This window comes from Amphibalanus amphitrite, unplaced genomic scaffold (genome assembly GCF_019059575.1).
Source record: "Amphibalanus amphitrite isolate SeventyFive unplaced genomic scaffold, NRLGWU_Aamphi_draft 000412F_arrow, whole genome shotgun sequence".
NCBI lineage: Eukaryota > Metazoa > Arthropoda > Thecostraca > Balanomorpha > Balanidae > Amphibalanus > Amphibalanus amphitrite.
Genome location: NW_024881906.1, coordinates 453328 through 467275, shown reverse-complemented (window position 1 = coordinate 467275; position 13948 = coordinate 453328). Strand labels below are relative to the sequence as shown.

The 13948-nt window shown below is 51.9% G+C and overlaps 1 protein-coding gene across 2 annotated transcripts in view; it reads right to left on the bottom strand.

The window, feature by feature from the left end:
• The window catches only part of LOC122390838 (cytoplasmic FMR1-interacting protein-like), a 33885-nt gene that overhangs the window by 11950 nt on the left and 7987 nt on the right, over positions 1-13948 (bottom strand). The window contains exons 10-17 of one of the 2 annotated variants that reach the window (XM_043384166.1): positions 13596-13726; positions 13023-13276; positions 11292-11360; positions 9153-9226; positions 8746-8919; positions 8138-8366; positions 7518-7717; positions 1350-1536 (exon numbers count right to left, since the gene is read on the bottom strand). In XM_043384166.1, the coding sequence (XP_043240101.1) occupies positions 1350-1536; positions 7518-7717; positions 8138-8366; positions 8746-8919; positions 9153-9226; positions 11292-11360; positions 13023-13276; positions 13596-13726 (1318 nt within the window). The remainder of the gene's footprint in view (positions 1-1349; positions 1537-7517; positions 7718-8137; positions 8367-8745; positions 8920-9152; positions 9227-11291; positions 11361-13022; positions 13277-13595; positions 13727-13948) is intronic. The other variant, XM_043384168.1, reaches the window with a different exon arrangement.

Below are 13948 nucleotides of genomic sequence, written 5' to 3'. Positions count from 1 at the left end.
TAAAAACACTGCTGCGTTCTTGTTGAAATCGTCGTTCCAACTGATCACCAGCAAGCATTGCTAATGGCAATAGCGTCATCAGGGTCAACTCGCTCATTTTGAGGTGAATTTAGGACAAACCGCAAATTTTTAGAACGGAACTCTGCTGCATCAATGTTTTTATACCGGCCGTGTTCGGACAATGAGCCAAACTCCAGACTCCTAAAACAGTTTCGAAGGTTGTGTAGAAAATTTTTACAAGATTCAGATGGCATTTTTGATTTTGCTTGAATTCTTCCTATAAATGAAGTCTGATACATTTTACCTTACTTATTGAACGACCTAGCGGAGCGAGCGCAGTCTTTCGTAGATTAACGGAAATTTCTTAGTATGAGCGGCCGGCCGTGCGGACGCTTTTGCGAGGCTTATATCTCAGCAACCACTTGACCGATTTACATGCGGTAACATTTACCTTATGCACGTGCCACGTGCAAAACGAAGTGGTGTCAGTTTTGTAACAATTGCAATATCTCGGTAACTACTGGGCCGATTGCGCTGAAACTTGGCATGTAGGTAGGCACCCACTAGGCAATGCATATCCATGTGCCACAGTTGGGGTGCTGCTGCACGTGCGCACGTGCAAGGGTCGATTCCAGATCTCGAGAACGGCTGAACCGATTGCGCTGAAAGTTGGTACATGGCTTGGAACCGGTTAGTAGGGTGCCGTGCAAAAGTCAGTTGGGACCCATTCTGCACGTGCGCACGTGCAGGGTGCCACTCCCAGATCTCGAGAACGGCTAGGCCGATTGCGCTCAAATTTGTCACATCGCTAAGGATAGGTTAGTAGGGTAGGGTGCAATTGTTAGTTGGAGGCACCCCCTCGCAATTTCGCACGTGCGAGGCCCACCCACTCGCGCGCTCCGTTGGTCGCCCCAAAAGGCGTTTTACTAGTCTGGGGTTTCCACCGGTACCGCGGTTTCACGCCCACAAAAGTGCGGTTCGCGTCCAAAATAACCGTTTTACGGCTTAGATGCATTTTGGGGTAAGACAGTTTCCCAAAGACATGTGAAACGGACATTGAAAGAAACGCACATTAAACATCTCCCCCATTTGCATTGCACAATTCAAGTGTCAAAATTCGCGTATTCTCGATTAGGAAATGCAGAATAAAAACAGACTCGACCGAAGGAGCACCAAGTAAATACCCAAAACAATGACACAGATGATCAGCTTTCTTACTACGAGCACAACCTACTTACGACGCCACCAAACTACGGTCAGTCCCCCACCATTTAATTACACACGTTTGTACCACGCAGCGCTCAATAGTCACCACAGCCAGACGGCCCTGGCCCGTGGCGCCTCCTCACCTGGTAGCCGAGCAGTCGGCAGATGGCGCGGAAGTGCGGGGCGCCCACAAAGCCAGAGTACTGGCCGTAGATGCTGCTGTAGGAGGTGTTGAGAGCCCGGCTGCCCCACAGCATGAAATGCGGCGCCTGCGGGGGCTTCTCACGGTTTACGCCGGCAGAGAACACCAGGCCAGTGGCGCGCACAAACCTGAAAAGAATGGTGAATTACGGTAACCACCTAGTCCCATACTGAAATAAAACAAATTAAACGGTCAGCAGCCCCCTCCCCCCCCCCCTCATCATATATAATACACATAGTCCGCTGTCATGCTGTCATGTCATGCAGTAAATAGAAATGGAGCGGACAAAACGCTGTATGCAGATATCGTGAAGAAACTCGAAAAGAAGTTGGATGTACCGAAGTCTCAACCGACTGTACAAATTCCACTGAAAGAGATTTCCGGTGCTGTTGGAGATTGTTTTGAAAAGGATCGCCGAAAACTGAACATAGTGGTTCACAATATCCCCGAAGAGGATTGGAACGTGCCCTACACGGAAAGGACAAGCCGGGATGCGGCCAAAGTAGAGAAGCTATGCAGGGATGTATTCAGACTGGTTGTGAAAGCTGAGCAGGCTTTCCGGGTGGGGAAAGGTGCAAGTGGAAGACCAAGATTGCTTATTATCCGACTTCAAGATGAGACGACAAAATGGGACATCCTAAGGATGGCTAGAGAGCTGCGTAATTCGCATGAGTACAGCAACGTATACATATCTCCGGACCTAACACCTCAGGAACAACAGCGTGACAAGGCTCTGAGAGATGAAGTGAAGAGAAGAAGGCTGAACGGAGAAGAAGTGGAAATCAGACGAGGCCGAGTGGTTGTCAGAGATAGGGATGGAACACCGATAAGCCGCGCATCGGTTGCTGAAACGGCAACAGAGAGACCAGCCTCTTTGCCTGGGCCATCTGTTTCAGACGGTGTTCCATGTGAAAGAAAACCTCACCCAGCGGATAATCACAGCCAGGAATGACTACAACGGGAGACGGAGAGAGGGAGATTTAAGAGGGTAAATGGCGAAAGTGTGGATGTGCGTCTCGCGTGCAAAAAACAGTCACTCAAAGTACTGTATACCAATGCAGATCAGCTACCAAACAAGATGGAAGAGCTGAAAGTGATGATAATGAACAGGGAACCAGACATCTTGGTGATTACGGAAGTGATTCCTAAGGCACAGGAACATGCAATAACGAGAGCTATTCTCAAGCTGCCTGGATACAACGAATTCTTAAATTTTGATCCAGATGTAAGTATTCCACAAGAGTGTAGAAAACGGGGTATCGCCATCTATACGAAGTGTGGCATTGTGTCCCAAGAGTACGAATTGACAAACGTGACTGAAGAACACTTATGGGTGAAAATACCTCTCACCTGTGGAGACTGGCTGCTCCTTGGGGGATACTATAGGAGTCCTTCAAGACGATTAGAAGAATCCCTCTGCGGAATAGCTGAGGTTTTCCGTCAAGCTGTGTGTGCAAACGCTACTCATCTAGTAATCTGCGGTGATTTTAACATCAAAGGAATAAATTGGGACCACTCGCTAAGTATACACCAAGCGGGACATGCCTCAGATCAGTTTTTGAAACTAGTTCACGATAACTTTCTTTTCCAGCATGTAGATCAATACACCAGGCATCGCTTAGGCGAGCGATCCGAGATTTTAGATCTCATTTTCACAAACGAAGAGGGCATGGTCACCAATACCGAATACCTTCCAGCTATTGGGCTGAGTGATCATCTTTGCATTTCATTCGACTTGCTGTGCTATACTGAAGAAAAGCGAGACTCAACTCCAAAACCGGATTATAACCGCGCAGATTTCAGAAGAATCGGTCACATCCTTGAGAACACTGACTGGAGAGAAGTGCTGCAGAATAAAAATGTTCAAGAAGCTTGGGATTACTTTAGCGGTCACCTGCAAGCAATCCTCCAAGAGTATGTCCCCTGTCGAAAAACATCGAAAAAGAAGAGGAACATATACATGACTGACTCGGCTCTGCGCTTGAGAAGAAGAAAGGAGAAGCAGTGGAAGCGGTATTTACTCACAGGCCAGCCGCAACACTTTGCCACTTATAGAAAGACTAGGAACGCTCTTAGAGCACTGTCCAGAAAGCTGAAGAAGCAGTCTGAAAACAATCTGGTTTCGCAGATAAAAGAGAAGCCAAAAGCCTTCTGGGCATACGTGAAGACTAAGACGAAGACCCGAGTGACAGTGGAGAGCTTGAACCGAGGAGATGGAACGATCGCAGAAACTGACAGAGAGAAAGCCGAGGTGCTAAATAAGTTCTTTTCAAGCGTATTCACGAAAGAAAATCTCGAGACGATGCCGCAAATTGGTGAAGTTTACGAAGGAGAACCAATTGAAGACATAATCATAACCCCAGCAGCTGTGGCAACGAAACTGGTGTCGCTAAATCCAAGCAAGTCTCCAGGACCTGACATGTTTCACCCACGCGTCTTGAAGGAACTCTCGAGTTCTCTCAGCTTGCCACTTAGCCTGATCTTCCGAAAGTCCCTGGAAAGTGGAATACTGCCAAAACAATGGAAAGAAGCAATTGTTACACCAATTTTTAAAAAAGGAAGTCGCAGAGACCCCGGTAATTATCGACCGATTAGTCTCACGTCCGTTCCAGGAAAGATCATGGAGTCACTGATCAGAGATGCTGTACTAGAACACCTGCTTGGGAATCGATTACTGACAGACGCCCAGTACGGATTTCTTCCAAAGAAGTCATGTGAGGCGCAACTTCTTACATGCATGGAAGACTGGACGAATATGTTGGAACAAGGGAAACCAGTTGATGTAGTGTATCTAGATTTCAGAAAGGCATTTGATACCGTGCCTCACGAACGACTTTTGAAAAAGCTAGCAGCTTATGGAATCAGAGGGAAGCTACATGTGTGGATGTCAGACTTTTTGAAAGGGAGGCGACAGCGGGTCAATCTTGACGGTGAACTATCAGGGTGGAAAAGCGTGGATAGTGGAATCCCACAAGGTTCAGTGCTGGGGCCTCTGTGTTTCCTTATCTTTGTCAACGATATCCCGTCTGTCGTATCAAAACCACTGAAGTTATTTGCAGACGATACCAAGGTATACGGAGATGTGACATCACAAGAAAATATTGAGGCACTGCAGAGTGATATCGATGCTATTGTGAAGTGGACATCTATATGGCAGCTGCCTCTAAACACAAACAAGTGTCATACTCTGCACCTCGGCCACCGAAATCCAAGGCACACATATCACATAGCAGGGAACATGATCGACGGCGTCACCAATGAAAGGGATCTTGGAGTCGTAGTTGACGAAAAACTTGCCTTTCACGATCAGACGGCAGTAGCAATGAAGAAGGCAAATGCGATTCTGGGGCTAATTCGGAAATCCTTTGATTTTCTTAACTCAAAAGCAATGTCCATGCTGTATAAAGCCTTAGTTCGGCCGATAATTGAATACGGAAATATCGTTTGGGGCCCCACGTACATCGGTGATCAGAAGAAAATTGAAAGAATTCAAAGACGTGCAACCCGACTCGTTCCAGAAATACGCCAACTGTCATACCAGGACAGACTTAAGAAGTTGAACTTGCCAAGTCTGGTCTACAGGAGAAAAAGAGGTGACATGCTCACTATGTATAAAATCATGACTGGCAAAATGCAGATGGACCCATTGTTTGAGCCCGTAGCAGGAGAGCATCGCACCAGGGGACACCAGCTGCGACTCAGGAAACCCTTAGCTGTCAAAACAGTGAGACGTCATCATCTGGGAGTTAGAGCAATTGACGACTGGAATAGCTTACCGCAAGATGTGGTGACTGCGCCGTCCTTGAATTCGTTTAAATCAAGTCTGGATCAGTTTTGGTGCGAGAAGTGGTATGAACTGGAATGGCGACGCTGTTAACTGAAGAGGTCATATTTCAAGCCCACTGATATTCAACGTAGACGCAAGTCCGGACTGAGATAAACACATGGCCTATTCAAAACAAAACTACGTATGGGAGCTACAGGCCTCATGAAGAGGCCTCACTTCCTGAAATCCTTCAAAGTCAAAGTCATCCATACACAAGGTCACCGCTCAATGCTGGCACCCGAATACATAAACACAAGCACGGGCAAGTCGGAGACTACAAACGCGAACGAACACCACCTTTTTACAGCAGACGCTCTCACGCAATCCGTCGGACGCCGCTCTCCAGGGGCGGATCCAAGGGGGGGGGGGTCACATGGGTCATTGCCCCCCCCCCCCCTTGAGGCCCGGGGGCCCAAAGACCTGCCAGGGGCACCACCGGCCTATCAGGGGTATCACAGTCCTGACAGGGGCACCACAGGACCGCCAGGGGCACCACAGCCCTAGCAGGGACACCACGGGCCTGGTGCCCCTGGGCCCTGACAGGACTGTAACGCCCCTGACAAGCCTGAAGTGTCCCCGGCAGGCACGTGGTGCCCCTGACAGGCCTGAGGCGCCCCTGCAAGGCCGGTGGTGCCCCTGGCAGGCCTGTGGTGTCCATGGCAGGCCTGTGGTGCCCTTGCTAGGCCTCTGGTGCCCCTGACAGGCTTGTAATGCCCCTGGAAGGACTGTGGTGCCCCTGGGCCCTGACAAGCCTGAGGTGCCCCTGACAGGCCAGTGGTGCCCTTGCTAGGCCTGTGGTGCCCCTGGCAGGCCTCTGGTGCCCCTGACAGGCTTGCGGTGCCCTTGGAAGGACTGTGGTGTCCCTGGGCCCTGACAAGCCTGAGGTGCCCCTGACAGGCCCGTGGTGCCCTTGTTAGGCCTGTGGTGCCCCTGGCAGGCCTCTGGTGCCCTTGCTAGGCCGCTGGTGCCCCTGGCAGGCCTCTGGTGCCCCTGCGCCCGGAGAGGACTGGTGCCCCTGAAAAGTCTGAAGTGCCCCTCGGCAGGCCCGTGGTGCCCCTGAAGGCCCAAGGTGCCCCTGCAAGGCCGGTGGTGCCCCTGGCAGCCCTCTGATGCCCCTGGCAGGTCTGTGGTGCCCCTGGCAGGTCTGTGGCGCCCCTGGCAGACCTGTGTTGACTGGTGCCCCTGCTAGGTCGCTGGTGCCCCTCACAGACCTGTGGTGCCCCTGGGCCTTGACAAGCCTGAGATGCCTGGCTATGACAGGCTCGTGGTGCCCCTGATAGACCAGTGGTGCCCCTGCTAGGCCGCTGGTGCCCCTCACAGGCCTGCGGTGCCCCTGGAAGGACTGTGGTGCCCCTGCCCCTAGAGGTGCTCATGGGCCCAACAGGCCCGTTGTGCCCCTGACAGGCCTGTAGTGTCCTTGCTAGGCCTGTGGTGCCCCTGCTTCCTGGCGGGCCTGTGGCGCCCCTGCTTCCTGGCGGGCCTGTGGCGCCCCTACAAGGCCATAGGTGCCCCTGACAGGTTTGTGGTGTCCCTGGAAAGCCTGAAGTGTCAAGGACAGACCCTTTAGACGCCAGTGTCAAGTTCGTCGGACTGACAACGATTTGCTTACCTGATAACGTTCCTGGTAAGTACTCACTACTCAGCGTCCACAACATATACATATACACATAGCACATTCATATATACTTGCTTACAATTGGTAAATGTGGTTGTGGCTAAGAGTTAAGATACTGACTAAAAATAAAAAATAAAAATAAAAAAACTGAAAATGGGGGCACCACCAAAATGAAGTGGACGAAATCCGTTGAGTTTTTAATTTTGGGTATAGGTAGGGGCACCACTTCGATTCATGACCCTCCCCTTGGAGTTTTCCTGGATCCGCCCCTGCCGCTCTCAGCTCTGTCCCTACTCCCCACAGCCGCCGCACCGGCTTCCAGCTGTTGGTGGCGGCGTTGTAGCAGTAGTTGGGCAGGGACAGGGCTCTCTCCCCCTGCCGTCCAGCCGCAGCACCTACCTGTTGGTGGCGGCGTTGTAGCAGTAGTTGCACAGGAACAGGGCTCTCTCTCTCTCTCTCTCTCTCTCTCTCTCTCTCTCTCTCTCTCTCTCCGGCCTACCCTCCAGCCGTCGCCGCACCTACCTGTTGGTGGCGGCGTTGTAGCAGTAGTTGGGCAGGGCTCTCTCCCCTACCCTCCAGCCGCAGCACCTACCTGTTGGTGGCGGCGTTGTAGCAGTAGTTGGGCAGGGACAGGGCTCTCTCCCCTGCCGTCCCGCCGCCGCACCTACCTGTTGGTGGCGGCATTGTAGCAGTAGTTGGGCAGGAAGTCATAGTTGAGCTCCCAGAACACGTGCAGCGTGATTCGGCCGTAGGGCGCCAGCACGTTGTGGTTGGCCTCGCGCAGCATGGCGTCAAAGTCGTCCAGCGCCAGGTTCTCCGAGAGCAGCTTGTGCGCCAGGTGGTTGACGCGCAGCAGGCCGTCCAGCTCCTGATGATGAGACCGGACGTTAGGGGACGGGAACAGGCACTAACACACACGGGGGTACAAACTAGCAGGGCCTTGGTTGACGCGCAGCAGGCCGTCCAGCTCCTGAGGATGGGACATGGTGTCCGAGATTAAGTCGACAGAAGTACAGACAGACGCGCGATAAGACATACGGCACAGGTGCATGAACTTTACACAGTAAAGAACACTTGTAATCAGACGGGCTATTTCATGTTTCCTCTTGCGAGAAATATTACGATTATCCCTCTCTAAATACCCCATTGTCGTCGCGGTGCACCGCAGAGGCTAAATTTTCAACACATTCTAAGAGCGAACTCAAGCGCACATTGTCATTGTCCTACCTCCATCGTCTTTTTCTACATATCCCGCGCTCCCCCTTCCCCTCCCCCGCAGCACACGCACCACAATGCCGGTGAGGTCGCTGGCCTCGAAGCGCGTCAGTGCCAGGTCGAGCGACTTCTGCATGTTGGCGTTGATGCGCTGGCTGATGAGCTTGTTGAGGTCGATGGAGCGACCGAGCAGCAGGACGTGCCGCTGCTTCATCAGCGTCTCGTACCGGTTGGCCGGCGGGTACGGCAGCCGGGTGCCGAGCAGGGCGCACTCCATGCGGAACCGCTTGTCCAGCAGGATGCTGCAGGGGAGTTTGTAGTCAGTAGGGTAGGGGAAGTCAGTGAATTGGACGAGGATGAGGCAAAAAGGCAGCCAAGAGATAAAACGGGAAGATGGAAAGGGAGAGATCAGAAGGCAGGAGGAATGTCGCTAGAAAAAACATAGTGAACTGAGAGAATGGGTAAGCGGTGCATAAAATTATTACTCGTCAGTCGCCACGAGATAGGCACGGGAATTGCAACTGCTTCTATGGTAAACACTGGGATGAAAAATCATCTTGTCAAGAAGCCAATAATTAATTTGGTAGAAACCTAGCTCTTTTAGAAATATCACACACCGATAATTCACTGATCCTCAGATTGCCAACATCTCCACCGGCTTAAAGCGTGCCCGTGTCCCACCTGCCGGCCAGGTTCTTGTAGTAGGCGAAGATCTGCTCGCTGAGCTTGTAGACGAACTGGTCGAAGCAGAGGTTGACCTCGGCCTCGACCTCGTCGTAGAGGAACTGCTTCCTGAAGCGAGTCAACGCGTAGTAGCCGGCGTCGTTGTAGAGATCCAGCGGGTAGAGCACGCACCTGACGCCGATGGAGGGAGGGAGAAGGAGCGAGGGAGCGTTAGAGTATCAGCGAGTCCCGAGAATTACGGCACGTGTGCATGCGCGGGGGGAGGCGAGCCGGCGCAAAGACAAAGAAGACAGACAGGCCGGTCATTGATGAGAAACACCAACGAGAAATGCTGAACCTAGTTCTCATTTCAGAAGCAGTTATATAGCGATCTTAGAGAGTCAACAGGGTGACTCAGTACTCACTCCATCATGGACGGCTCCTTATTGCGCAGAATGTGATCGGTGAGGATCCAGGGCATCGACATCTCGATCGGGAACTGCAGACACCGCGGGTCACCGGTCAGGTCACCGGCTCGGGACACACGACAGCACACAACGCAGGTCCTAACGGAGCGGACAGAGTGAGGAGGGAGAGCGGCGGAGGAGGGTAGAGGAGGGGAGCAGTGCGGGTAGGTAGTAGTGATGTCAATCTCAGAAAACGTATGTCCAAAGTCCGTCCAATGTCCAATGCTTGCGTCGATTGTCCGTCCAAAAATGTCCAAGCCAGCCATTTGTCCAAAGATGTCCGACACCTACGCAATAGTTAACACTCAACACTGTTATTTAATTTGCTTTTCATGTACCGTTACAAGCTCAAAAGTGTTAATCATATCGAAAGCTGAGCTTTCTAATAGCCAATCAATGTTAAACACGACTACTTTTTAAAAATGTTGAGGTGTAGCAAGCGATTGTCCAAAGTTGTCCAAAGCCTGCTGCCATTGTCCAACCGAATTCCGAATTGGACATTGGACAAAATCGGAATTCCGAAGATTCAAGTTCCGACTGACACCACTAGTAGGTAGTGCTCAGTGACATACTGTGATCAACTAGCTACAGAGCAAGAGCCGCATAACACCGAGGGGTGAGAGGCGATGGTACAGCGAGACACCGTGAGGGACCGAGAGACCGCCATATTGGAACATACCAGGGCCAAGAGTAAGACATACAAAGGTTAGTCACGTAGGTGTTAGGACAGTCAAACCGACGAGTAGCAGAAGTGGCGTGCTCCATGTCAAATAGTTCATTAGTGCCCGGCGGAGCGGTCAGTTAGCGTTAAGGCATTGTTATGCGACATGTCAGTGTGTTATTTGAATGGTAATGGAACCAGAAAAGCTTTTCAACGTGATGGTTCCATGTAAAAGGCATTCGGCAAATGCTGACTTACATACCCCCAAAACTTGGGAGCCAATTAATATTAGACAAAAATCACTAACTGCTAGAAATAGCGCTAAAATGCAATAAGCACCGTAAGTTGAAAAATATCGCAAGGGCTGACGACACAGACACGTAGACAATACGTCACACAGAAAACGGGAGTCAGTTTACAATGCTCAAGTGCACTGGGTTGGAGAACTGGCTGTGGGATGTGGAAGCTGCCTGCAGGGCTGATGTAGGTGGAGCGGGTCGAAGGCAGGGGGCATACTTACTAGTATTACAGAAAACAACACAATAAAACGAAAAGCACCGTACAGCACAACCCAACAGACACATTAAACACGATAGCATAAAACACACGGACGACGCAGCACAGCACAGTACAGAAAGAAGCACAGCCTGCACATCACACAGCACACTATGTATTACACACAAAGCACAGCACACTCCGCTGAAGCGATCACAGCACTTCCCTTTGGCACACATATCAAGCACACAGCACACTTACGTCTCACGGCACACCCAGCACACCCCACAGAAGCACACACACACACACGGCACACGGGGCCTAGAACACTTATCAGGAGCAGCGCAACAGCTGTGCTATCGCGCCCCTGTTACAACCCAGCTACCACAGCATGCTGCCGACTACCCATTCAGCTACCACAGCCCAGCGTAGCGCGCCACCACCGACACAGCTCGACTCTGCGCTACCGCCGTCGGCCAGCGGGGCCGGCCAGAGAGGTGAGAGGGAGGGAGGGAGAGTGACGGAGGCCGCACGCAGGCCCTACTACTTCCACGACATGCGAGGACCGGTCGGCGGTGAGCGCGCACGCAGCAGCAGCAGCAGCCCGCGCGTGTAGGCCAGTGTGGGTGTGGGTGTGGGCAGCCGCCGGGCGGGCCGGGTGGTACCCCAGCCGGGGACGGCGCCGGCGGACTCAGCAGTCAGCGGGGCGAGATGTGAGAGAGGGCCGAACAGCGGACGTCCTCTGCGTCAGACGCTGCGGCTGCTAAACCTCGCATCTGACGCGGAACACACCCGCTGCCACCGCACTCCCCCTGACATCTCCAGCCCTACCCACTGATCCCGCCGGCAGCGTCCCGGCTCTGGGGGCCGCCCGGGCCCGCCCCGCCGCCATGCGCCGCTAGCTACCGGTCCGCCGGCGGCCCGCTGCGGCCGACGCTGACCTGAATACGTTTCTCCATCACCACCAGATTGCTGCACTCGTCGTTGTGTTCGTGCGGCGCGGCACAGTGCTGCGCGATCACGGGGAGAGAGCAAAGACGCCACACGGCTCAGTTACTGCTCCACGGCCGACGGGCCGGACGGGGCGGGGCGGGAGAGCGCAGCGGGGCTCGATGGACACCCACGCTATGGGTGCTCCTTTATTTACTTTTCTTTTTACTTTCAGTAATTAATCAGCAACTTATAGCAATGAATGACAATGACAGAGAAAGCGGTGGTGACGAAGATATAAAAGCGTGACAATAAGCATCTATGACGACTAACGTCATTCGTGAATTGTCCCAAGACGTGAATCGTCCTAAACTTCGTTTTCATTGTTTGAGAGAGCTGAAGCTTGGACAAATCACATTCCCTTGTTGTGAAGGAAGATTTGGAATTCATACTCTGAACAAAATATCATGAAGAAATATTTAAGCTGAAAAGGAAAATGAGATACTCTATGGTCTTATCAGTGTTATCACAGTTCCAATCGGAAGGCAAAATTTTTGCCATATTTTAATAACGATATTTAAAAAAAACTTCTTGCGCACAATATCCTGGCCAGCAAATAAACGCATCAATGCACACTAAAATAAAAAGGGAAATTAAATAAAAGCAACATCGACACGCTGAATTCTAGCAGAAATTCAATAGCATTAAGAGCACTGCAAGCAGCCAGTTTATGTAGGTACTAAAAGTAGCCAATAATATCGCTTCAAACTGTCTGCAAAAGATGACAACAAGCTGCGACTTCAACGTTTAAACGCCGGGCCGATCTGGATCTGGGACAGCGGCCGGTCCTACATTAGCGTCTACATCGGCGCAGCGACGACACAGATTAGGGAAAGAAGCAGCGCAGCGGGACGGACAGACAGACGAGCAGACAGTAATGGGTAGGTCTAAAGTGGCTGGGGTCCCCGGACGGATCGACAGAGCCGTGGAGATCCCAGAGAGTCCATAGACCCAGACAGAGCCCACGGAGGTTGACGGAGACCAGAGAACCCAAACAGAGAAATCAGAGACCTTGACAGAGAGCCCCGAGACATTGACAGAAAGTCCAGAGACCTCGACCGAGAGCCCAGAAACCTTAACAGGAAGTCCAAAGACATTAGCAGACGGAGGCCAGAGACCCGAATGGAGAGCCCAGAGACCTGAACAGAGGGCCCTAAGACCAATTAGCCAGGGGAGAGGTGACCAAACGCTGCGTCCGAGGAACCAGCTCGTGAACTATTGTTGGGGCACTTCTGGCTAACCTAAAACTAAACTATTGTAAGATGCTGTGGACAGGATGAACAAAACAAAACAACGGCAAATTGCGAAATAAAAGGCGCAACATAAATGCGGTAAACAGGTAGGCAGGTTCAAGAAAGCATCAAACATCCTGGCAAATGTCAGACATAATCGATCACGTACAGAATAGGTCAAACAATGAATTGGTAGGTAAACCAGCCCAACCACTGGTCTAGCCATAAACGTTAATGAAGATCAGATCAATATCAAAAACAAGGAAATTAAATCAACAAAACAAAGAAACGTCACACTAAAAAAAAACCTACGCAGCAATAGCAAACCAGCAACTCAAAATAGGAACAAAGTTGCCAGCTGCAGCAGGCAGGAGTCTCCTTCCACACAAAAAGACTCCCGACCTCCCTCACATAATACATCTCCCCGCTCACGGCAGCCACTGAACTCACCTGGATGCGTTTTCCCATGGTCATCTCCAGGTAGAACTCTCGGTACCAGAGCTGCGAGAGGTCACAGCACTGCTGCAGGTACTCGCTGATGTTGAGCAGATAGGGCCAGAAGAAGGACGTCTTGTGGAACTGGTCGATCTGCAGCAGGTAAGGGCCGTCGATGTCCTTCCGCAGCGTGCGCTTACCGCCCGACTTGTCGGCGATCAGCGATTCGAGCATGGTGCGGACCATGTACAGCTGCGTGGAGGATGGGCCTGCCGGGACACACAGACTGGTTATCAGCGACTGGACCATGTACAGCTGCGTGGAAGACGGGCCTGAGTTCTGACGGGAAAGACAGGGGGATATCACGTCTGGGTGACAGCTGGTTATCACTGACGAGACAGGCAGACTGGACGTGATGAGCGACTGTAGCACCATTCGACATATCATACTGTCTAACAGCACTAACAGCAGATCAGCCCAGTATCCCTCCCTGTCCGATACTCTTCCATTATTTCAACCTTCTGCCGTCTTCTCCCCGGTCCGGCTGCCGTGTGCCGTACCCCGCACCGATCCCCGGGCTCTACTCACCGACCCTGCGGCGCGGCACCTTGATGCCAAAGCCGCCGTCGGGGTCCTTTTTGCCGCGCAGGATGGGGTCGTCGTGCGGTTGGACTCCATGCTGCCAGTCGGCACACGTCTCGCGGATCGACGTCAGGATGCTGAAGACACAGACACCGGGCGGGGAGGTTAGACTCTGGGTTTTACAGACATTTAACAGTTTGAGCCGCAAGAGTTCAATCCCATTTAGAAAAAAAAACTATGAGATTCACTGGAAGAGGCATTGCAGCAATGTGGATGTCTTTAAACAATTTTGTCCAAATGAACGAATGGATGGCTATGGGCCTTCCGTCTATTCCCTCATATCTAAGAACAAAAAACGC